Source organism: Rhamphochromis sp. 'chilingali' (assembly GCF_963969265.1).
Source record: "Rhamphochromis sp. 'chilingali' genome assembly, chromosome: 21".
Taxonomy (NCBI): domain Eukaryota; kingdom Metazoa; phylum Chordata; class Actinopteri; order Cichliformes; family Cichlidae; genus Rhamphochromis; species Rhamphochromis sp. 'chilingali'.
In genome coordinates this window covers 6,239,967-6,264,930 of record NC_137949.1, presented here as the reverse complement: position 1 = coordinate 6,264,930, position 24,964 = coordinate 6,239,967, and the positions used below count along the sequence as shown (strand labels likewise).

Genomic DNA, 24,964 nt, shown 5'->3' with positions numbered 1-24,964 from the left:
TGTATGCTGGTATGTGTCATAAAGAAGAGCTTTTTCAATGAACTTAATGAATTAACTGTGTGATTATAAGCTTCTTTTTTCTCTGTCCATGGTATTCTTACCTGGGTAATATCAGGTGTTGGGGCCTGCCTTTGTTCAGGTGAGGACTGCTCCACAGTCAGCAGTGTAGCTCCAGACCTCCGCAGTACATCCTCCTCAACACGAGCAATTCTGATCTGACCCTGCTCTTCCTTTTGAGAGAAAGCACACCGTACAGGTTCGCTTAAATTATGTTCCACATATGAAGTGTTTGGAATATCACATAATGACTGACACAATATAACTGAACTTTATCCTTCAACTACTGTCGCTGCCATTGTAAAATAACTTGCATTATAATAAAGAACTTAAATGACATTCACTTTTATTTTTTGTAGTTTTATACATATTATAATTCATGTAACAGTGATGTTTCATGATTTTTTTTAACTTGTATTTACTTATTTATGTTATTTATAGACCAAGCTCACCTCAGCCTCCTCAGATGTAGCTTTTTCAGATGCAGATGTTTTGAGTTCAGTGGTCGTCTGTTGGGCCGCCTGAGCTTTGGCTTGTGTGGGAGTTGGAGGCTGCTGGATAAATAACGCAGGAACCTTCTACAAACAGAGTGAAGCAGAAAGTTCGCACCAATCTTCTTGTAGATAAAATATCTGAGCAGCTGACTGATGGATTAACTAACTGACCTTCTCCAATTCCAGCAGCAGAGTCTGGAGCTGGTCCACCACAGTAAAGACAGTCAGAGTTTCTTCAGCCTTCTCAGGAAGACAAAGGCCTGGCTTACATTTCTGGATCTCAGCTACTGTTCTCCTCATCGACTGGATCCTCTGCTCAACCGCCTGCACACATAGAAGAGGGTTGAGAAAAATAAGAAAACGATGACTTTTACATTTATCCTTTTGTACAATTTGGGCAATCACGTCACGCTAATCCAAATGAAAACAAAGAAACTAACAAACCTTTAAACTGTCCTCTCTGGGGCTGGGAAAACTCTCTGGAGAAGATAGCAAGTTCTTGATCTCTGCGACATCATTCTCCATCCGCTTGACTTCACTCTCAATCGCCTCCACCTCCTAGAGGTTAAGACATTATCAGTCTAGTCTGACAGTAGAGAGTACAGAGTAAAACAAAGAAACCAATCGAATCTCACAGCGGCAGCATGCTCCAGCTGAGACAGAGGAGCTGTGAAGCTGTCCTGAACGTCGGCCACTTGGCGATCTGCTTCGACCAGCTGTTCCTGGAGAGCTGTGACATCACAAACCTGCAACATTTCCTTCAGGACCGAGCTGAAGCCCTGCAGTGTGTTTCTGATCTGGACTGAATCATCCAGGACCAACTGCATCCCCAAGAGACAGAAAGAGCATTTTTTGGTTAAAAATGAATCACCACAAAATGGTTTGCTGTGCTGTGGAAAGAGCTGTGCAGACAGCAGAGTGTACCGACCTGCAGGGCGTGAACGTGACTGCTCAAACATTTAGCTGTGGTGTAGGTGCAGGGAGCGGCAAGCCACGACTGAGCCTCGGACATCCAGCTCTTGGAGCTTTTGACCATCTCTTGATGTTCCTGAAGCCACGTTTGAATCTAAAGAGAAACAGAACGTTTAAATAGGGAAAAGCTTAGACATTTTTAAACTTATCAAAAGTATCACAGATGATAACAGAGACAGTAATGTGGAAGATTTAGGTTAAAAAGTCTGAGCTTGGTGATTCAAAGTCATTATATTTTTGGTGTTTGACACTAAGCAGACAAACCATACAGCAGGGCAGTGAGGAGTTAGACAGCTAACAGTTTTAGGAAGCTTTTCTCACCTTGCTGATCAGGGTGGTCCTCTGCTCTGCCTGTTTGGCCAGCTGGGAGTGAAGCTGCTGAACCTCCACTAGTCTTTCTGTGAGGATCAGCACCTCCTCAGGCTTCTCTAAGTCTTGCATGTCCACTTCCAGCGCTGCCAGACGCGAGTGCCACGCATCCAGCTCGTCCCAGGCACGCTGAGCACACACACAAGGGGAGATTTATAATATTTATTCACTGACACACAAGCTGATTAGCCAGCCCCCTTCAGAAAGTGTTTCCCTCACTCACAGTTGACTTGTGAAGCAAGTCCTCGCTAAAGAGTCATTTCTGTTTTTGCAATCTATATTTTACATGAAAAGATGCACATAATGCTACGAAAAGAAAGTGGAATTTGTTGGTGTATTTGAAAACAGAGTAGGAGGATGAAAGCAGCATGAAAACTGAAAATAGAAATAGATGTACGCAAAAAAAAAAAATCATAAAAAAGAAAACAAAACAAGACTCAGCCCAAACGGCTTGTGTTTTCTCAACAAAAGAGCAGCGAAGTGATCACACATGTAGAACATGACACACACACAAACACACACACACAGAAGGCAGCAAAGATGCATCCCAAACAGTAAAACTTACCACGGATCTTCTGGCCAGCAGAGGACAAATGTTATATTGGACATCCTGTTATGTTTTCCTCACCCTCTTACAATCTATTAAATAATGATTTATTGTATTCTACTCAACAAGCTGTAACAATGAACCAGACACCCTGTTTCCTCATCACTCCCCACCTTCTGAGTGATCTTTGCTTGAGTCACAGTGGGACTCCTCTGTTCCAGTCTCTTCTGAACAGATCTCAGGCCAGCCTCGATATCAGACATCCTCGCGCCCAACCTGTGAACAGGACCGCTCCTCTCTATCGCCTCTCCCACCTGATGGAACAGTCAGGAAAAAACATTATCAGCTAGACCTAAATGGATGTTGAATTTATTGTTTTGTTACAAACATCTGCCTATCAATAGATTATTGATCTCTTAAAGGATCAATACACTCCTCATCATTAAAATGTCCAAATTAAGCCTTTTTCACCTTTTCTTCTACTTGCTGCAGAGACTTAGTGATGTCCTGCATTTGGCTGTCAATCTCAACCGGGACCAAAGTGTACATATCTGAGTATTTCATCTTCAGGTTCTCCATGATACGGTGCAGCAAAGACTTCTGGGTACACAGCTGGCTGTAGAGCGCCTGAAACCACACAGATAGGCAGCCTTTTAAATAAAAGGGATTACAAAAGATATTAACAAATAAATAAATAACAAGAAAGAATAAGTGTTTTGAAGAGTCTGTTAGAAGAGAAAACTAATCATAACAACAGTAATATTGATGGATTTTCTTGATGACTCATCATAACCATAAACTATTTTGTTTGGGTCATTGTACTTAGCACCAAAGAGAGTTTCCTCTATCAAATAACACTTGTAAGCAGATGCTTTAAAAAATGCCGACACTTGACTCTCTAACCAACATCAGCAATTTCTTTTGCATAGATGTCTACAGTTTGGGGGTTTCATTTTATGCAGAGCAGAAATCTTATTTTGGCACAAAATATCAGTCTCATGTACAAGTCTCACTAAAGAAAGTCCTTCTTGTAAGCTTTTAGCTCCTTGTCAAGCCGTCCTCTCGCTGTGTCCTGCTGCGCTGCCGTCAAACACAGTCTGCCTCACTCCTTCATTTACAAAATACTTAAAAGTGAACTCATTTCACCTCACTATGATTCTACTGCACAATAAAAACAATATAAAGATCAGAAAAAAGTTAAAATATGACAAATAACACAGTGGAGACTACCTGGGTCTGAAAGCGTCCGATGGTCTACTATACGGGGAGGCGCATCTTGATATCACGATGGGAAACTGAGCTTCTGTGTGTGTGTGTGTGTGTGTGTGTGTGTGTGTGTGCATGCGTGTGTGTGTGTGTGTGTGCATGCATGTGTGTGTGTGTGTTAAACAAAGCAAGGGAGGAGGAGAGGGTATGCAAAGACAGTTTCTTTGCATGAGAGAACAGGAGATGAAGAGTGCGAATTGTGTGTGTGTCCTGTATAGCTATCTTTGTAAAAATCAAATAGTGTTTTATGGAATAATGAACATTTTTTAATTAAGAAGCCATCTGAGGTCATTCTAGATTTAAAACACATGAGGTCAATGTAGAACATTTAGAGATTTTAACAAAGAGAGACGACATAATTGCAAAACCTGTGTAATTTTGCAAAATTTACATTTGAGGAAATTTATAATTTTAATGGTCTCTGTCTTTAATAAAGATATTTAATGAACTCTATATATTTTAGAAAAGTGAGGATATTTTTATTCCTGCTTCTGACAAAGGGATGTTTGAAAAGTTAGCATTTGATTTTAGAGTGAGTTAGTTTTACACTGAGGTTAGCTAAAAGCTAAAATACATCAACATATGACAATGAGTGTCCTCACAAGTGCAACAGGAGAAATGTGTGTGTCTTTGTGTGTGCCCATGAAATGACTTGGCTACAACAGCCACCTGGAAGATCCACTTACAAGACAGAACAAAAGGTGTCTGGTACAAGAGCAGGATGAGGGTGGAGGGAGTGATGAGGGGGGGGGGACCGTTGGATGACGGAAAGGGGGTCTTTCAGAAAATGTGTGTGTGTGTGTGTGTGTGTGTGTGTGTGTGTGTGTGTGTGTGTGTGTTTGAATAGAAAGCTGGAGTGGATGAGATGTTGGCCTCTGCTCAGGTTTCAGGACAAGGGGCAGAGTGATTCTGTGGGTTGGTGGGTTCATAGACACAAGCACCAAACAGCTTCTGGGTCTGAAGCCAAGCCAACGGTTAGATTGAAAGATTTAATATTTAGTGACACTTTTACTACACAGCCAACAAGCTGCTTCACTCTATATTCATTAAGGTTAGGGGTAGAAAAGCCCTGATGACTAATTCCTGGATTCATCAGCAAGGCTTTGGGAGAGTTCTGACCAAATCTGTGGTAAACATCCTTATAATATCTGCAAAGTAGTTCCTACCAGCTGTCATAGAAAAAAGTATTTAAACTTCTGGGATATTGATCTATTCACTTAAGCAGTGAAGGGGGTTGTTAATCAATTTTCAACTGCTTTGTTGTTCACCACCACATTTTGTTTGAGCGGCTGAACAATTTGGTGGGTGTATCTAGATCTGCTTTGGAGTGATTGTCATCATATCTTTCTGAACAAGTCTTTTGGTGGCTGTTTCTAAATACCAGTGCTCATCCTGTCCTCTTAGCTGTGGTGTGCCACAAGGTTCTGTATTGGGGCCCTTATTGTTTCTATTACATCTACTCTAAGCACCTCGGCCAGGTTGCTCTATTATTTTTTTCACTTTGAATTTTGGGTGTCTTTGAATATAACCCTCTGTAGGTTCATAATTTTTATTTTCATCAAATCACGTGGCATCCTTCAGTTCCTGACACATTGTCCAGTATAGATATCCAGCATGATTTTTTCCCCCATTGAGATTTTATGTGTTTTCAAATTGTTCCTTTAATCTTTTAATTTCTTTGAGCAGTGTATAAGCATCACTCTCAGTGTTTAGTTGTTGTCATGCTGTTGAGTGTAACTTTTCTAACTGAGAGCAAAGACAAGTGCATCATTATAAAAATAGCTATGATGTTACACTGAGTACAAATGCATCATTGTGTTTCATTTCAGATGATGAAACTGTCCTGTCTCATTAGAGGCTGATTATTTCCACTCCAGTGGCTGGGATGGAGCGAGAAACTGTGAGCACACTGATGTGTTTTTAGATTAGAGGATTACAAAGTGGGACCTCGATATACCCAGAGGTCCTTCAGTGAACCAGAGGAATGGCTTGCCTAATTAGAAACACTTAAATTTCACTAGTGTTTTCTTTTCTCTACAAAGGTTTAATTCGCAGTTGGGGATGATTTCCTCATCTCCAAAATTCTTTTGGGGAGGAATATAACTGCATTTCCAGCTCATGGTGGATTTTAGTCATCGACATGCAAAACTTATGGTATCATTGAAAAATTAAGACAGATCTAGGCTATGTAACCTTACAAGGTTCAATGACTGGCATGACCATTCACAAAAACTACTCTGTCAGAAAATGAATGACATTTTGTGTGCCCTTGTGAAAAAATTAATGGCAAGTCGTGTTATCACACTTAATGTATTGAAATGTAAAGCAAGTTTTAGAAGGAACTTCAAGGAACTCCACAAAACCGTGTGCAGGTGTGATGTAACTCTGAAAAACAAGAACTCAAGAGTCTCACCTGCAGCTCCTGTGTGCTGCTGCTCTGCTCCATCTCTGTCAGAAGAGATGCAGCAGCCTTCAGCCAAACCCGGATACCCTGCAGCTCCTCTCGCACCTTTTCTCTGTCCTCCAGCTCCTGCCTAGCTGCCTGCAAACCCTCCCTGCTTCTCTGCTTCACACTGTGAAAACACACAAACATCCAGCCATTTAAACAGAAGCTAAGCAACTTTACGGCTGCTTACCTAACATCCATAAGAAAATGACTGAATACAACATGACTATTGAATACAACATATGGGTCCTAATGCCAAGTGTAAGCTGGGAAGACCTTATACACCAATCGCCTTCTATGACTAACCTACTTAAAGCTGACTGCTTAACCAGGACTTATGGGTAACTTAGTCTCTGTGTGCCTAAAGAACAGAGATCATAATGAACATGGCTCATTTATGCATATGAAAGAGGAGAGCAATGAAAGTTTGTCAGGAAAAGTATCAATGCCTTCTTAATACTACAAAACTCCTCTTCTTTCTCAAGCATACTGCATCACTAAACACACATGTGTCTTGTAGGACGGAGAAAGTCCTCCTTTTTAGAAACATCACACTGCTCTTCTTTTATTACAGATGGATTATACACGAGACCACACATTGTCCAGAGCCACAATGATAGCTTTAAGTCAGGTCTTTCAGCCTTTGTGTGGTGAATGTTCCAGGATTAAATGGATCTGATTTTGCTGCTGGAGTCAAAAGATTATTTTGGTGGTTGTAATTACCTGCACAGTTATGCATGTTGGTAGAACTTGGACTGTAGTTTCATTTAGAGTACATCAAAACATAAAGGGAGTAAAAACTTGCAAACAGAATAATGAGTTGCACATCAAACAATATCTCACTTGTCATATCGGCCCTGCATTGCTTGCAGCTGCTGACAGAGTTGAATAGGAGGAGCCTGCTCCAGGTGGGCAGGGACACCCAGCAGCCTGGCAGTGCGCAGTTCCAGTGCAGACAGCGCTCTGTGTTCACAGTCCAGCCTGTCCTGGTACTGTTCCCAGGACTGCAGCACGTCCTGAAGCTCCTCGGTAGATGCCTTCACCTTGGAGCTGTCAGGAAGCTCTGCCTCCACTCCCTGCAGTAACACAGAGGCCTTCTCCACCTGAGAGGAAGAACCCAACAAAATTGGCCATTTATAATTAGGGTTAGCTAAGCATGCTCAAAAATGCTCAAAACACATGTCGATGTAAACTTACGCTGTCTGAGATATCACTCCATTCTCTGATTCTCTGTTTGCTACGAGTTGTCAGCTCCTGTGTGCAGTGACGTAGTCTTAATACCCATCTCCAGATACAAGTCATGGCGGTCTCCCTGCTTCCGCGACAGCCCTGCTCTGAACACCACTCCTGCAGCTCTTCCAGACGTCTCAGGAGGGCCTCCATCTCCTCTGCAAGTGCCTGATTAGGGGTATCAGTAAAAATGAATTCTGTTTCTGTGTGGAAATTTTCAACTTTTATCCACAAAAGCATTAAAGTTTTTTCAGAGGAGGTTTATACTCACTCTAAGATTTGCCTCCTGGTCAGTGCAGTCAGTGAGACAGGTGACCTTCTGAGTGATGAGCTGTAAGAGTCTGTTCGCTGTACTCTTCACGCTCTGCATGATTTCTTCTTTGCACTTGATGTAATTTCTGTGCTGCTCTGCACACCTGAAAGACAAATATGTTGATCTTTTAGTGTCAGATTTAAAATAAGGGCTCACATTCACAAAGGCTCTGCAGCTTAATGCCATTTGCAGGTCTTGTAGTTTCTATCGTGCAATGACTGTTTAGTAAATGTAGTAAAATGGTGTTTGAAACATGCTAAATAGCTAAACAAGAAAAACAAATATTTCTAATGCAGCGAGTGAAGTTTTTTTTTTTTTTGATAAATAACTGTTACTTGTGGGCACCAGTTTAGCTCAATGGGTGAACAGGAAGAAGTTGACAACTGTTGGTGTGATCATTCGTAAATGGAAGAAATATAAATGATCATCAGTGTCCCTCAGTCTGGAGCTCCGTGCAACATCTTGTCTCGTGAAATGAGGATGATCATGAGAAGGAGGGTGGATAAGCTCAAAACTAAAGGGAAGGAGCTTGTTAACGATCTGAAAGCAGATGGACCAGTCACCAAGAACACCACTGGTAACCCGTTACACTGTAATGGACTGAAATCTTGTGGCACCTGCAAGGTCCCCTTGCTCAAGAAGCCACACGCACAGGTCTGTCTTAAGTTTGCCAGTGAACAGCTAAACGATCAGAGAGTGCTTGGGAGAAAGTGCCGTGGTCAGATGAAACCAAAAGTATTTGGCATTTTAGCAAAACTAATAAGAAGAAAGATAACTATCATTATTTCTTTGTTTTATCTTTGCATGTGCAATCACACACTTCTACCAAAAAAAGCTTTTCAGGAAGATAAATCTGACTTTTAGGACTGAGCTGAGTACCTGCTGAGACACTCCAACTTCACATGGCCCTTTGCCTGGAGAGTGGACATCATCACCAGGAGTTGGCTCAGAATACTCTCTTGGAGCTGCTCCACCTTCAGTGGGGACAGGTATGGATGCAGAGCAGTCTGGTCTTGGAGCTGTTCTACATGAATTTGAAATTGCTGCTGGAGTGAGGCCAAAGCCTGCTGGGTCTCCTCGACTCTGTCACCGCAGACCCCAGCAGAGCCCTGAGGTGGCAGCATAGACACCTCAATATCCCTCAGGAACTGTACAGCCTGTTTAACAGAACAGGTGTAGCTTCTCAGTGACTCCCTGGCCTGAGTGATGTTCTCCTAAAACAATAGGAAAACAAACAACACATTTTTTCAGATTGGCAGGTTCACTCCATAGTGTAGATTTTTTTTAAACCATCTGCGTAATTCCTTTGCTTTGTATTTTGCTTTTGTGGTTTGTTCTATCAAACTGAACTTTAAAACTGTGAAAAAGAACACATTGTTTGTATAGACTATATTCAAAATGACAAGACTGAAAGGGTGTTTGCTCCATACTGCTCTACCAAATATGGTGTAGTATTGCTGATGCTCTCTAAGTTTGAAATTGTTATTTTATATTTATACCTACTGGCACATAAAGACACAAATGAACAAATCTAACTATTGTGGAGGCTTAATTCAGCTGTATTGCATAGTAATATAACATATGCTTCACTCTGATTGGCTAAGCTTATTACAAAGCAATTAAAAAAAATACTGCAAAAACAAATTGAGAAATACTCAACACTACTTGCCATGTGGGATTCACATTGACCGAGGACTGCATTCTTCAAGTCCATCAAGTCTTGAGATCCACTTCTTTTTTTCTTTCCCTTCTTTTGCTCCAGCACCCCCAGTGCTCTCATTCTTGACTCCGCAGTCTTTGTCAGAGACACCACTCTCTCATATTCTCTGTTAATTGCTGTGTCATTTGGCTCCAACGTGGGAAGTTTCTCAAACTCTTTCTGGGTCTTTAAGAGGAAGGCCTTAGTGGCTTTCCTCTCTGATTCCAGGTCCAGGTCCATCAGCAGGTTCCACTCAATGATGCTGAGGTTGTTATAGAGTGTCATCTCCAAGGTGCTAAGACTCTCCTCATTTTGCTTAAGCCTTTGTTGCTCTGCAGTCAGCTGTGAAGGGTAGAGGTCAGCAGAGATTGTGTGTAGTTTTGAGCGAGCCTCTTCACACAATCCCTTCATCAGATGAAACTGGATAAGAAGGTTCTGACAGATTCTGTACTTCTCGTCTGTGTCATTGCCATCTTCTTTTGTCTGGTGCACCTGTTCCTGAATGCTTTCCCTGAGATCCTCGACGCATTGCCTCATGTTTAGGTACCTCTCTTGGTCCCTGGCTTTCATTTCTAGGGCACACATTTTGCTGTGCAGCTCAGAGATGACAGAGTTCAATTCTTTTGTCTTCTCATTGGGAATCCAGGGTTGCAGGAGGTCAACTTGCGACTTGTGTTCCAAAATCATGTGCTTGAAAGGCTCTAAAGCTTGCAGGGACTCTCTTGTAATGGGGAACCTGTGTCTGCTTAGATCCACCAACATCTGCCTTAGACTGTTTTCAACAGTGACAAGTTTTTTCTTGTTTGAATCTAAAGTCTGGGTGAGTTCATTCAGCTCCTTCTTGTTATTTTTTTCTTGGCTGCTAATGGTTCTGATATTCTCCTGGAGGTTGGTAAGCTTGTCAAAAAGCTGACAGTTCTCTGTGACACTGAATTCAGAAGTGATATCTTTGCTCTTAATAAAAAGAGCCTCACAGACTGCTTCCTGCTTCTCAGCCTCATCCAGGGTTTCTTGGATTTGGCGGGTTCTGCGATCAAGTTCAGCAGGGCTCCTGAGCTCACTGTTTGGACCCCGGGATGCTTCTCTTTGCAGATGAGCCACAACCCAGGAGTCTAGATCGGCAATCTGTTCAGATAGCTTTTCTCTGGTCTGTAGTCCTGATTCCACCTCTTTCACAGCTTTGGACAGCTTCTCATTGGTGGACTTTGAGAGTTCTTCAAGACATTTCAGAAGACTCTGCACCATAGGCACCTCTTCAACCTGGTCCAGCTGTGGAAGGAGCTCAGTCATTTCCTCCGCCAGTGACTCCAGCTGACCTTGTTTGGCCATCACCTCAGATTGCAGCTTCTTCAGATCCCTGAGCTGCCGGTGAACTTCCTCGGGGAGAAGAGCTACTCTCTTTTTCCTGCCCTCAATATCACTCTCTGTCTGCCTGGCCCAGGCCAGGCCTTCCCTCATCACTATGACAATTTTCTCCATGATAGGGCTGTTGCTGTTCAGGGTTTGGGCAGCCAAAAGTTCCTCTGTATGAGAAATTTTGTCCTTAACTCTCTGGAGTCCCTGATGGATCTCCTTTGTTTCCATCTCCCACTGTGGGCTAAATAGCAACAGCTCTGACAGCTGTTGTAAATGGAGGTACTTCTGCTGGGCTGCTTTAACCTCAGCGTTTGCCTCCATCAGCTGTCGAGCCTTCTTGCAGTTCCACTGAGTAACTGATGGAAACTTGGCTTCAAGGTCTTTAATGATCACTTCCAAGTGTTCCTGCAAATCTGATAACTCTGACAGGAGGTTGCTGGTCTTGTGAGAACGGGCATGTGTGTGATGAAGCATACTCTCCACAGTTCTTTCCAGAACTCTCCACCTCTCTTGTAGGTTCTTCTGCTCAGTCTCTGCAATTGCTCGCTCATACCGGGTAAGGTGGGGGCACAATTTGCTATGGGTCACAAGCAGCTCTCCAAGTGCTGTTCTGTTCTCCTCCATACTTCTTTGTAAGGAGCCTAGTCGCTCTGCCTCCTTGGAGCTGCTCTCCTGAGGGGATCTGAAAGAAAAACAACAAAAAGTTTGCCGCAACAAATTGTAAAAGATTTTAGGGGCTTATCAGTTAGTTTTACAGACAAAGGAAGATGACAATGTGTGAAATAAAAAGTGTTAAAATATCTTAAAATACAAGTATTAAAGACTAAAATGAAACCATCGGATGGCAACTCACGTTTGAAGAGCGTCCAGTTCTGCGGTTGCTTTGTCCACCGCATTCTTAGCTGTTTGGATGTGCTGGCAATAATCAGTGACCATCTGCAGCTGAGCCTCCTTACTCTGGATAATATTAGCTGCATCCTGGGCAGCACTGCTCCACTGGTCCTCCAGATGCTCCAGAGTGTCCCTATTCTCAGCAACAGCCCCTCTCAACTGAGAGAGCAATGCTACCTGGGCCAGGGCAGCCTCTCTGCACTCCTGTATGCAGCAGGCAAGAGTGAGACACACAAAGGCTGAATTTTAAATTCAGAATGAGCTTATCTGACCTTCTGTGAACTCAGGTTCATTGTTATTTGAATTGCGAACACAAGGGCCTACTGTGAAAATGCTCTGTAAAATGTTTTATTATTACAATTATCATGATTTTTAAAAAATATTCTTATTCTTATTATTGTTGTTGTTGTTGTTAATAATAATAATAATAATAATAATAATAATAAGGAGGCACTTTAGCACCATGGATGTTTTTCTAGTGATTCATGCTGCATAATCTCACCTGAGCCTCCTCCACCTGCTGGGCCATGGCTGTTGGGCTCAGCTCAGCTGAGCGGTTCTTGCAGTTCAGGAGTTTAGATATAACCCTACTTAGATGACTGTCCATGCTACTGGTAGATGAAATCAGAACCTCTGGAGCATCCTCAAGTGGTTTACCCTTCAGACAGAAAGACACGTCAGATGCAGAACAGGATTTGTTAAGGCACAAGCTTTGGTTTTGTTGTTTAATTTAGGGCCTATATGAAAATATATATCAGAAAAAAACAGTTTGAGGGAGGAATTGTTATGATCCTCTCTACAGAGTAAGATATGTCTTGACCATATAAATTGCCTCAAAGGTCTCACAAACAACCTTTGCAAACTCTGCTTTGAGGTTTTTCTTGAGTTTACTTCATATATCTAAAACTGGATTGAACTGAACTGATGTGAAAGAGGATTAAAAAAGAGTCAAAATAACTAAGAATTATGATCTACATTTCAGCCAGTAATTATGATAGTACATGTTCATCACCGCTTTATTTGAAAGATTATTCTGTATTTTAATCCTACATATAGAAAGTGACCATTTGGAACTTCTGTGACTTTCTTGGTTCAAAAACAAACACAGAGCCAATGACAGATAATATTTATTTTACCTCAATGAGTTGACTGCTGGGTCCCATGTCTTTGAGTAGCTGTATCACTGTCAAAATGGATGTTTCTCCTGGTGACTCCAGTACTGTTCTCTCAGTTTCCATGTCATTTGCGTCTATTTTGTTTTCTTGAGGGGTCAGTCCTTTCAAATGGGGTTCTTCACCCAGTACAGTATCACCTGATGATATCTGAACCACCTGCAGTGATGTGTCAGTACTGAATACTTGCTCCTATAGTGGACATGAAACTAGGTATTAATGCACATATATATACTCCATGTCAGCGGTCCCCAATCCCCGGGTCACGGACCGGAGTCGCTTGGTACCGGGCCATGATAGTTGAGGTTCGGGTGTGAAATTTATGGTTTTCAGGGTTTTTATTGGTTTTTATCGCTGGCTTCCCTAGGTCTTTTCCAGTGTGTTATGAATAAATCTACTTCTTTTTTTTTGGTACCAGTTTTATTTTGTTGGATTAATTCGCGACAACGTAAAGGCCGGTCCGTGAAAATATTGTCAGACATAAACCGGTCCATGGCGCAAAAAAGGTTGCGGACCGCTGCTCTTTGTGACCAAATTTTACAAAAACATTAAGTTGTATTAAATAAGACTTGACTAACAGGTGAGGCCATTAACGCTGAAGAAGTGAAATCATACACCAATTGAGAAATTACATTTGTTTTTTGAAAGACCTCTGCATAATGCAACTTCTTTTAGCAATCAAGAAGTTCCCTTTGCAAGATTGAAGGCTTTTCTGGACTGGCTTTGGTAGACAAGTTCATGTTTTACATGTAGGCTATGCATTAGTCTATATATGATGCAGGGTTAACATAATTGCACTTTATCATAGAAAAATAGGTCATCATAACATACCTGTGGCAGTTTCTTAAGCCTTGTTCCAGTGGCCTCCATGGTAGTGATGGTGGTTGTTGTGCTTATGCTGAATGGCAGTTCTACACTGGTGCTTCTTTCTTTTTCCTTTTCTTGAATTTTCTTCTTCTGCTTCTCTTCTTCTTCTTTCCTATTTGTTGCATCTGTTTGGACTTTAGGATACACAACTGGTTCTGACAGGAGTTTGGTAAAGCTTTTTGGAGCATCTGCTTTATTCATCTCAGATGCAGGCTTTTCTTTCTCTGCTTCAAGAGACCTAAGCTCTTGGGTTTGTGTTATTTTTTCAGACTTCGTAGTTGTTTGATCACTGTCAGTCCTTGCACTTGTTGCTATCACAACAGATGTGGTTATGGTGGCCGGTATATTTGGCTGTAGAGTGGGTACGCTAGACCCCATGCTGAGTTTTTCCACTGTAACAGACACTTCATGCTGGCCTTTAGGTGCATCAAGTACATCTTTAGTTACAAACTCCTCTCGCAGATTGACGTCCTTTGGTCTCTCCTCTGTGGTATTCAAGAACTTCAACTTATTAAGAGTTTCTGGTTTTACAGTGTCTCGTTCAGATAAACTTATTTCTACACATGTTGACTCTGTTTCACCTGCATGTATCAGTACAGATTGAGCTGTGTCAGTCTGAGCTACACCTTCCTTCATTTCAGTCCTAAATTGTTGGACTTCTACTACTCTGGTTTTAACTTCAGCCTCTTTAGGAAGAACCTCAGCTGCACTCGTATCTCTGTGTTCTTCTGAACTTTCACACTGGATACTTGATCGAGATGTATCTGTTCTTGACACATGCTCTTCTCGAACTGCTGGTATTACAAGCACCTCAGGGTCCATCTGAATTTTCTTCATTTTAACAAATTTGACATCCAGGCTTGTGGGTACGTCTTCCACTCCATGTGTTAATACTTTAGGGTGCTTGTCTTGGACAAATTCCTTAGTCACAATAGGTTTGTCTTCTGTGGTTTTCAAGAGCTCTCCACTGACCTCTGGCTCTAGCAGAGCAGGCTGAGCGGAGTCACTTTTTTCTATCATGAAAGATGTCTGTTCATGCTCATGACGACTTGTTGGTACTTCTACTTGTAAAACAAGCACCTCAGGCTCAATCTGGGTTCCGTCTACTGTAACAGACTTGCCACTTAGGCTCTTGGGTGCATCACCCACTCCATGCATTAACAATTTAGAAGAGCCTTCTTTGACACCAAGTTTCTTAATCCCTGTAGGTCTGCCCTGTGCGATTTCCAAGATCTTTAGCTCAATCAGTGTTTCTTGTTTTACAATGTCTTGCTCAGGTAAGCGTATTTGTGCAGATGTTGTCTCTGCTTCACTTGATTGCTCCAGTGTAGTTTGAGTGGAGTCACTCTGAGCTGCAATTTTTGGTCTTTCAGCGCTAATTTGTTTCTCCTTCACTGTGACTGAAGCTTCAGAGGGCTCTGCTTGGACCACAAGGTCCTTAGTCACCATAGGTCTATCTTGTGTGGTTTTCAAGATTTCTTGCTTAGACACTATTTCTGATTTTACATTGTGTGGCTCAGATACAATTATTTTTGTAGAACTTACTGCTTCGTTTTCCAGCAGTCCAGGTTGAACAGAGTCAAACTGAACATCCTCTTGTCTTTCAGTAATGATTTGTTGCTCCTCCATTCTAACTGCTGCCTCCTCAGGATGAACCTCAGCTGTTTTGTCTTTCTGTTCTTTTTCTATTTCAACGTGAAATATCGTTTGACCCGTATCTGTTCTTGATGCTGCTGCTGTCATGACTAACGTTCTTTCATGCTCCTTGTCGCTGGTTGACATATTGAGTTGTAAAATACACACTTGAGGTTCTGCCTGGATTTTCTCTGCTGTGACTGATAGTTTGTCCACACTTTTTGGTGAATCAAGCACAACATTTGTGGAGAACTGTGTAGTTTTCATGAGTTCTTGCTCAGTTACTGTTTCTGATTGTACAGCTTCTCCCTCAGGTAAGCTAATTTCTGCAGATGCTATTTTTCTTGGCGGCAGCACTGCAGGTTGAGTTGAGTCCACCAGAGCTACATCTTCTTGTGTTTCAGTGCTGATTTGTTGCACCTCCATTCCAACTGTTGCCTCCCCAGGGTGAGCATCAGCTGGACTCACATCTTTCTTTTCAAGTTCTGAATCACATTCGATATTTATTTGAGACATGTCTGTTCTGCTGTCTGTGGTCTTCAAGAGCTCTTGCTCAGTCACCAGTTCTGGTTTTACAACATGTTTTTCAGATAAGCAAATTTCTGCAGAGACTGTCTCTGGTTCACGTGTCTGCAGCAGAGAAGGTTGAGTGGAATCGCTCTGCGCCACATCTTCTGGTCTAGCAGCTTCCTCAGGTTGAACTTCAGCGGCAGTCAAATCTTTGTTTACTGCAATGATTTCAGACTGGATACTTGAATGAGCTACATCTGCTCTGGGTACATCTGTTACCACAACAAATGTTCTTTTATCCTCCTCCTGGCTGGTTGGTGAAACAAGGACCTCAGGCTCCCCCTGGACTTTCTCTTTTGTAATCGTCTTGTCATCCAGGCTCATGGGTATGTCATCCAGTTCATTTGGTTTGGGCTGCTCACCTTGGATCACAAGTCCCTTAGTCACAGTAGATCTATGCTTTGTGGTTTTCAAGAGCTCTTGCTCAGTCACTGGTTCTAGTTTTACAGTTTCTTGCATTGATAAGTTTATTTCTGCAGAAGCTATCCCTACTTCAGCTGGTGGACCTGAGTCGCTCTGAGTCACATCCCCTTGTCTATCAGTGGTGATTTGTTGCACTTTGATTATATATTCAGTCTCCTGTGTAACCTCAGCTGAAGTATCATCTTTATTTCCCAGCTCCCTTTCACGCTGGATACTTAAATGAGCTGTATCTGGTTTTGGTTCTGCTGATGTCTTCACAAATATCTTTTCCTGTTCTTTTTGACTGATTGGTATATCCAGCTGTAAAACTTTCACTTGAGGCTCCACTTGAATTTGCTTTATTGCAACTGATTTTTCATCCAAGTTTTTGAGTGAATCAAGCACATCTTTTGTGGGGACATCCTGTTTCATGTTGTAATCCTTCACCTCCACTGATCTAGCAGTTTTCAAGGTCTCTAGTGCAATCATTGTTTGTGGTTCTGCAGTGTCTTGTTCAGGTAAGCTTATTTCTGCAGATTGTGTTTTCTTTGCTTCACCTGGCTGAAAAAGTGCAGCTTGAGTAGATTCACACTGAGCCACGAGATCCACTGGCATTTTAGTCTTCATTTGCTGCACCTTTATTGTAAAGCTAATTTCTTGTTCAGGTTGAACATCAGCTGAAGTCAAATCTTTGTTTACTTGAGAATGTTCAGACTGGATACTTATATCTGTTCTTGGCACATCTGCTTTCGAGACAAATGATCTTTCATGCTCCTCATGGCTGGCTGGTAAAACAACATCAGGCTCCACTTGGACTTTTTCTGCTTTTTCATCCAGGCTCATGGGTATATCATTCCCTCTATGTATTGACAGTTCAGAGCGCTCTTTTTGGACCCCAGTTTCCTTAGTTATCATAGGTCTGTCCTGTGTGTTTTTCAGGAGCTCCTGCTCAGTCAGTTTTTCTGGTTTTACAGTATCTTGTTTGGATATGTTTATTTCTGCAGACATTGCCCCTGCTTCACTTTGCAGGAGTGCATTTTGAGAGGAATTACTTTGATCCAGATACTTTTGTGTGTCCAAGGTGATTGGTTGCACTTTGACTATAACTTCAGCCTCCTCAGACGGTACATGAACTCCTTCACACTGCAAACTTGATTGAGCTGTATCTATCTTTGGTTCGGCTGCTGTCATGACAAACGTCTGTTTCTGTTCTTCATTACTGGTTGGTATATCTATTTGTAAAACTCGCACTTGAGGCTCAACAAGGTTTTTCTCTCCTGTAACCAGTTTTTCATCCAAAGTGTGGGATACATCAGGTACATCTGTTTTGGAGACCTCTTTTAAGTCGTAATCCTTCAGCTCCTCTGGTTTCTGTGTGGTTCCCAGGATCTCTAACTCAATTGCCGTTTGTGGTTTTACAGTGTCTTCCTTAAATAAGCTTATTTCTGCAGATATTGTCTCTGTTTCAACTGGCTGCAGCAGAACAGTTTGAGTAGAGTCACTCTGAGCCACATCCTTTGGCGTTTCTGTGCTGATTTGTTGTACCTTGACTATGAGTGTAGCCTCCTCAGGGTTAACCTGAATTGCAGTCTCTTTTTGTTCCCACTGCATACTTGATTGAGCTGTATCTGCCATTGGTACTGCTGCTGTCATGACAAATGTCTTTTCCTGTTCTTCATGACTCGTAGGTATATCAAGCTGTAAAACTCGCACTTGAGAGTCCCCCAATATTTCCTTTTCATCCAAGCTTTTGGGTAAATCAAGTACATCTTTTCTAGAGACCTCCTCTTTTAAGTTGTAGTTCTTCAGCTCCCCTTTGCTATCCTGTGTGGTTTTCAAGATCTCTAGCTCAATCACCATTTCTGATTTTATAGTGTCTTGCTCAGATAAGCTTATTTCTGCAGATACTCTCTCTTGTTCACTTGCCTGCAGAAGTGCAGGTCGAGAAGAGGCAGACATCTCCACATTATCTTGCATTTCAATGCTGATTTGTTGCATCTGTACTCTGACTGTAGCTTCCTCTGGGTGAACCACAACTGCGGTTTTATGGCTGGTTGGTATTTCATAGTCCAAACTAAGCACTTTAGTCTCCACTTGGATTTTATCCCCTGTAACAGACTTGTCATCTGGGCTCATGGGCACATGTTTTTCTGAGGTGAAAACAGTTGCAGTAGGCTGACTAGAGCCTTGGTCAGCCTTAATATCATTCCCTTCAGCACTGCTTACTTGCAGTTCTACACTGGTTGTCTCAACGTTGCTTTGTGGTGTGGTCTCACACTGTACAGTCAAGTGCTCCATGTGCATCTGGGGGTCATTGTGCACTGAGACAGTAATATTTTCAGATGTGTGTATTCTTGTCTTTATACTCATTTCTTCAGCTTTGAATGCTTCATCTTCAAGAGACTTTTGAACCTTGATGCCTAAAATATTTTGCCCATCGTCATGTTGGATGTTGACTTCAGGTTGTATTTGTAAGTTATCTGAGACTGTTTGCTGACTCATAGTCTCATTTAGCTTAGATGGGGCTATTTCTGTTACATCTGTCTCTGTCTCATGAGGCTGCTCCATTGAAACAATGGCAAAAGTAATAGATTCCTTATCAGAAATTCTTGTGTCTGGCTGATATTGGTTTGTCTCAAACAATTGTGGGACTGTTCGATCAGGCAGCTCAAGAACTAAATACCTCTTCGGAACTTCTTCTGTGTTACTCCATAATTTGTTAATACAATCTGCAATATTTGTTGTATCTGTAAAACTAGAAGAAAGACATGGCTGCATTTGTGGCGCTGTGTCTGAATCTCTTGCATCAGATTGAGGTGCTGTGCATTCTGGTGCCTTGTTATCAGACTGAAGAGAAACTTTTGGACTGTCTGACTTTCTTTCACATGGTGAAAACTTAGTTGATTCTATAGAAATACTGTCAGTTGTTACAGTGACTGTCTGAAAACTTAAATGTGCTTTTCCCTTTTCAATTTCTTTCTCCATTTCGTTGTACTCCAATAGACTCTCTGACGTCTTCTTTGATGTAGGAAGTTCAGGTTTTTCCAGGGAAAGGTTCTGATCCATATTTTCTCTATCTGGATGTCTATCAATAGGTGGGACTGAATCAGAAGCAATGGAAAGTTCAACATCATCTGACTTTCCTCCAGTTTGTATGGGAGATACGTCTTCCAAAACTACAGCAGTAACTTGCTCTGGAGATGAGACTGACAGAATCTCATTGTCATGTTCTGTTTGAGTTGGAATCTGGTCCTTGATTGCAAGATCAGGAGAAACCTTTGGAATCTCTGGTTTTCTTTCACTTGGTGAGAATTCAATTGACTCTACAGTTTCAGTTTTTCTAGTAATCACCTGTAAATGCAAGGCTATCTTTTCCCTTCCACTTTCTTTCTCTGTGTCCTCAGACTCCACAAGACTCTTTGAAGTTTTCCTTGTTTGGGGGGCTTCAGGTTTTTCCAAAGTGGTAATCTTAGCTTCCTTGGTGGAACCCACAGATTCAGGTTCTTTCAAAGTCGCAGGCAAATCCGTACTAATAAGTTCCGAGGAAGCTTTACGACTCTTTGACTTTCTTTTGGGTGGTGAGCGCTGTGTGGATGAGACTGACAGCGTTTCACTGTCATGCTCCTTTGTAGTTGGAATCTGGTCCTTGATTGCAAGCTCAAGGGAAACCTTTGGAATCTCTGGTTGTCTTTCACTTGGTGAAAATGCCGTTGACTCTACAGAAACAGTTTCAGTTTTTTCAGTAATCACCTGTACATTTAAAGCTGCGTTTTCCATTTCTGTTTCTTTCTCTATTTTCTTGGACTCTACAAGACTCTCAGAAGATTTCCTGGTTGGGGGGACTTCAGGTCTTTCCAAAGTGGTAATTTTAGCTTCCTTGGTGGAACCCGCAGATTCAGGTTCTTTCAAGGTCTCAGGCAAATCCGTACTAATAAGTTCGGAGGAAGCTTTACGACTCTTTGACTTTCTTTTGGGTGGTGAGTGCTGTGTGGATGAGACTGACAGCGTTTCACTGTCATGCTCCTTTGTAGTTGGAATCTGGTCCTTGATTGCAAGCTCAAGGGAAACCTTTGGAATCTCTGGTTGTCTTTCACTTGGTGAAAATGCCGTTGACTCTACAGCAACAGTTTCAGTTTTTTCAGTAATCACCTGTACATTTAAAGCTGCGTTTTCCATTTCTGTTTCTTTCTCTATTTTCTTGGACTCTACAAGACTCTCAGAAGATTTCCTGGTTGGGGGGACTTCAGGTCTTTCCAAAGTGGTAATCTTAGCTTCCTTGGTGGAACCCACAGATTCAGGTTCTTTCAAGGTCTCAGACAAATCCGTACTAATAAGTTCTGAGGAAGCTTTACGACTCTTTGACTTTCTTTTGGTTGGTGAGCGCTGTGTGGATGAGACTGACAGCGTTTCACTGTCATGCTTCTTTGTAGTTGGAATCTGGTCCTTGATTGCAAGCTCAAGGGAAACCTTTGGAATCTCTGGTTGTCTTTCACTTGGTGAAAATTCAGTTGACTCTACAGCAACAGTTTCAGTTTTTTCAGTAATCACCTGTACATCTAAAGTTGTGTTTTCCATTTCTGTTTCTTTCTCTATTTTCTTGGACTCTACAAGACTCTCAGAAGATTTCCTGGTTGGGGGGACTTCAGGTCTTTCCAAAGTGGTAATTTTAGCTTCCTTGGTGGAACCCGCAGATTCAGGTTCTTTCAGGGTCTCAGGCAAATCCGTACTAATAAGTTCCGAGGAAGCTTTACGACTCTTTGACTTTCTTTTGGGTGGTGAGCGCTGTGTGGATGAGACTGACAGCGTTTCACTGTCATGGTCCTTTGTAGTTGGAATCTGGTCCTTGCTTGCAAGCTCATGAGAAACCTTTGGAATCTCTGGTTGTCTTTCACTTGGTGAAAGTTCAGTTGACTCTACAGCAACAGTTTCAGTTTTTCTAGTAATCACCTGTAAATGCAAGACTATCTTTTCCCTTCCACTTTCTTTCTCTGTGTCCTCAGACTCTACAAGACTCTTTGAAGTTTTCCTTGTTTGGAGGGCTTCAGGTTTTTCCAAAGTGGTAATCTTAGCTTCCACGGTGGAACCCACAGATTCAGGTTCTTTCAAGATCTCAGGCAAATCTGTACTAATAAGTTCGGAGGAAGCTTTACGACTCTTTGACTTTCTTTTGGGTGGTGAGCGCTGTGTGGATGAGACTGACAGCGTTTCACTGTCATGCTCCTTTGTAGTTGGAATCTGGTCCTTGATTGCAAGCTCAGGAGAAACCTTTGGAATCTCTGGTTGTCTTTGACTTGGTGAAAATTCAGTTGACTCTACAGCAACAGTTTCAGTTTTTTCAGTAATCACCTGTACATTTAAAGCTGCGTTTTCCATTTCTGTTTCTTTCTCTATTTTCTTGGACTCTACAAGACTCTCAGAAGTTTTCCTTGTTTGGAGGGCTTCAGGTTTTTCCAAAGTGGTAATCTTAGCTTCAACGGTGGAACCCACAGATTCAGGTTCTTTCACGGTCTCAGGCAAATCCGTACTAATAAGTTCGGAGGAAGCTTTACGACTCTTTGACTTTCTTTTGGTTGGTGAGCGCTGTGTGGATGAGACTGACAGCGTTTCACTGTCATGCTCCTTTGTAGTTGGAATCTGGTCCTTGATTGCAAGCTCGAGAGAAACCTTTGGAATCTCTGGTTTTCTTTCACTTGGTGAAAGTTCAGTTGACTCTACAGCAACAGTTTCAGTTTTTCTAGTAATCACCTGTAAATGCAAGGCTATCTTTTCCCTTCCACTTTCTTTCTCTGTGTCCTCAGACTTCACAAGACTCTTTGAAGTTTTCTTTGGTTGGAGGGCTTCAGGTTTTTCCAAAGTGGTAATCTTAGCTTCAACGGTGGAACCCACAGATTCAGATTCTTTCAAAGTCTCAGGCAAATCCGTACTAATAAGTTCTGAGGAAGCTTTACGACTCTTTGACTTTCTCTTGGGTGGTGAAAGCTTTCCTTTATTCATAGCAGTAATTTTTGTTGTTGCTGTGGAAACCTCTGGAGATACAGGAGATCTCTGACTATCAGTCTCTTCATCTTTCTTTGTCAGTTCCCCCATAGCATATTCAGTCTGCACAGTGACCACCTCTGAAGGTGTGCTAGATTTCACACTATAGAGCTCTTTCTTAGTATATTCATTTTCTGCATCAGGCTGTCTTTCAATGGTTAGAAGTGACTCAGGAGCTATGGAAAATTCAACAGGATCTGACTTTCCTCCAGTTTGTATGGGAGATATGTCTTCCAAAACAACAGCAGTAACTTGGTCTGTAGAGGAGACTGACAGAATCTCATTGTCATGTTCTGTTTGAGTTGGAATCTGGTCCTTGATTGCAAGCTCAGGAGAAATCTTTGGAATCTCTGGTTTTCTTTCACTTGGTGAAAGTTCAGTTGACTCTACAGCAACAGTTTCAGTTTTTCTAGTAATCACCTGTAAATGCAAGACTATCTTTTCCCTTCCACTTTCTTTCTCTGTGTCCTCAGACTCTACAAGACTCTTTGAAGTTTTCCTTGTTTGGAGGGCTTCAGGTTTTTCCAAAGTGGTAATCTTAGCTTCCTTGGTGGAACCCACAGATTCAGGTTCTTTCAAGATCTCAGGCAAATCTGTACTAATAAGTTCTGAGGAAGCTTTACGACTCTTTGACTTTCTTTTGGGTGGTGAGCGCTGTGTGGATGAGACTGACAGCGTTTCACTGTCATGCTCCTTTGTAGTTGGAATCTGGTCCTTGATTGCAAGCTCAAGGGAAACCTTTGGAATCTCTGGTTGTCTTTGACTTGATGAAAATGCCGTAGACTCTACAGCAACAGTTTCAGTTTTTTCAGTAATCACCTGTACATTTAAAGCTGCATTTTCCATTTCTGTTTCTTTCTCTATTTTCTTGGACTCTACAAGACTCTCAGAAGATTTCCTGGTTGGGGGGACTTCAGGTTTTTCCAAAGTGGTAATTTTAGCTTCAACGGTGGAACCCACAGATTCAGGTTCTTTCAAGGTCTCAGGCAAATCCATACTAATAAGTTCCGAGGAAGCTTTACGACTCTTTGACTTTCTTTTGGGTGGTGAGCGCTGTGTAGATGAGACTGACAGCGTTTCACTGTCATGCTCCTTTGTAGTTGGAATCTGGTCCTTGATTGCAAGCTCGAGAGAAACCTTTGGAATCTCTGGTTGTCTTTCACTTGGTGAAAATTCAGCTGACTCTACAGCAACAGTTTCAGTTTTTTCAGTAATCACCTGTACATTTAAAGCTGCGTTTTCCATTTCTGTTTCTTTCTCTATTTTCTTGGACTCTACAAGACTCTCAGAAGATTTCCTGGTTGGGGGGACTTCAGGTCTTTCCAAAGTGGTAATTTTAGCTTCCTTGGTGGAACCCACAGATTCAGGTTCTTTCAAGGTCTCAGGCAAATCCGTACTAATAAGTTCGGAGGAAGCTTTACGAGTCTTTGATTTTCTTTTGGTTGGTGAGCGCTGTGTGGATGAGACTGACAGCGTTTCACTGTCATGCTCCTCTGTAGTTGGAATCTGGTCCTTGATTGCAAGCTCATGAGAAACCTTTGGAATCTCTGGTTGTCTTTCACTTGGTGAAAGTTCAGTTGACTCTACAGCAACAGTTTCAGTTTTTCTAGTAATCACCTGTAAATGCAAGGCTATCTTTTCCCTTCCACTTTCTTTCTCTGTGTCCTCAGACTCCACAAGACTCTCTGAAGTTTTCTTTGGTTGGAGGGCTTCAGGTTTTTCCAAAGTGGTAATCTTAGCTTCCCCGGTGGAACCCACAGATTCAGATTCTTTCAAAGTCTCAGGCAAATCCGTACTAATAAGTTCTGAGGAAGCTTTACGACTCTTTGACTTTCTCTTGGGTGGTGAAAGCTTTCCTTTATTCATAGCAGTAATTTTTGTTGTTGCTGTGGAAACCTCTGGAGATACAGGAGATCTCTGACTATCAGTCTCTTCATCTTTCTTTGTCAGTTCCCCCATAGCATATTCAGTCTGCACAGTGACCACCTCTGAAGGTGTGCTAGATTTCACACTATAGAGCTCTTTCTTAGTATATTCATTTTCTGCATCAGGGTGTCTTTCAATGGTTAGAAGTGACTCAGGAGCTATGGAAAATTCAACAGGATCTGACTTTCCTCCAGTTTGTATGGGAGATATGTCTTCCAAAACAACAGCAGTAACTTGGTCTGTAGAGGAGACTGACAGAATCTCATTGTCATGTTCTGTTTGAGTTGGAATCTGGTCCTTGATTGCAAGCTCAGGAGAAATCTTTGGAATCTCTGGTTTTCTTTCACTTGGTGAAAGTTCAGTTGACTCTACAGCAACAGTTTCAGTTTTTCTAGTAATCACCTGTAAATGCAAGACTATCTTTTCCCTTCCACTTTCTTTCTCTGTGTCCTCAGACTCTACAAGACTCTTTGAAGTTTTCCTTGTTTGGAGGGCTTCAGGTTTTTCCAAAGTGGTAATCTTAGCTTCCACGGTGGAACCCACAGATTCAGGTTCTTTCAAGATCTCAGGCAAATCTGTACTAATAAGTTCGGAGGAAGCTTTACGACTCTTTGACTTTCTTTTGGGTGGTGAGCGCTGTGTGGATGAGACTGACAGCGTTTCACTGTCATGCTCCTTTGTAGTTGGAATCTGGTCCTTGATTGCAAGCTCAGGAG

The 24,964-nt window shown here is 42.0% G+C and overlaps 1 protein-coding gene across 1 annotated transcript in view; it reads right to left on the bottom strand.

Moving 5' to 3' along the window:
* The window catches only part of syne2b (spectrin repeat containing, nuclear envelope 2b), a 142,494-nt gene that overhangs the window by 61,536 nt on the left and 55,994 nt on the right, over nt 1-24,964 (bottom strand). The window contains exons 55-73 of the mRNA XM_080871114.1: nt 13,644-24,364; nt 12,777-13,004; nt 12,143-12,298; nt 11,603-11,844; nt 9,364-11,431; nt 8,574-8,908; nt 7,653-7,797; nt 7,349-7,549; nt 6,995-7,254; nt 6,119-6,278; nt 2,911-3,066; nt 2,613-2,753; nt 1,845-2,021; nt 1,480-1,617; nt 1,187-1,372; nt 996-1,109; nt 723-875; nt 510-635; nt 102-230 (exon numbers count right to left, since the gene is read on the bottom strand). Of these exons, the coding sequence (XP_080727240.1) occupies nt 102-230; nt 510-635; nt 723-875; nt 996-1,109; nt 1,187-1,372; nt 1,480-1,617; nt 1,845-2,021; nt 2,613-2,753; nt 2,911-3,066; nt 6,119-6,278; nt 6,995-7,254; nt 7,349-7,549; nt 7,653-7,797; nt 8,574-8,908; nt 9,364-11,431; nt 11,603-11,844; nt 12,143-12,298; nt 12,777-13,004; nt 13,644-24,364 (15,836 nt within the window). The remainder of the gene's footprint in view (nt 1-101; nt 231-509; nt 636-722; nt 876-995; nt 1,110-1,186; nt 1,373-1,479; nt 1,618-1,844; nt 2,022-2,612; nt 2,754-2,910; nt 3,067-6,118; nt 6,279-6,994; nt 7,255-7,348; nt 7,550-7,652; nt 7,798-8,573; nt 8,909-9,363; nt 11,432-11,602; nt 11,845-12,142; nt 12,299-12,776; nt 13,005-13,643; nt 24,365-24,964) is intronic.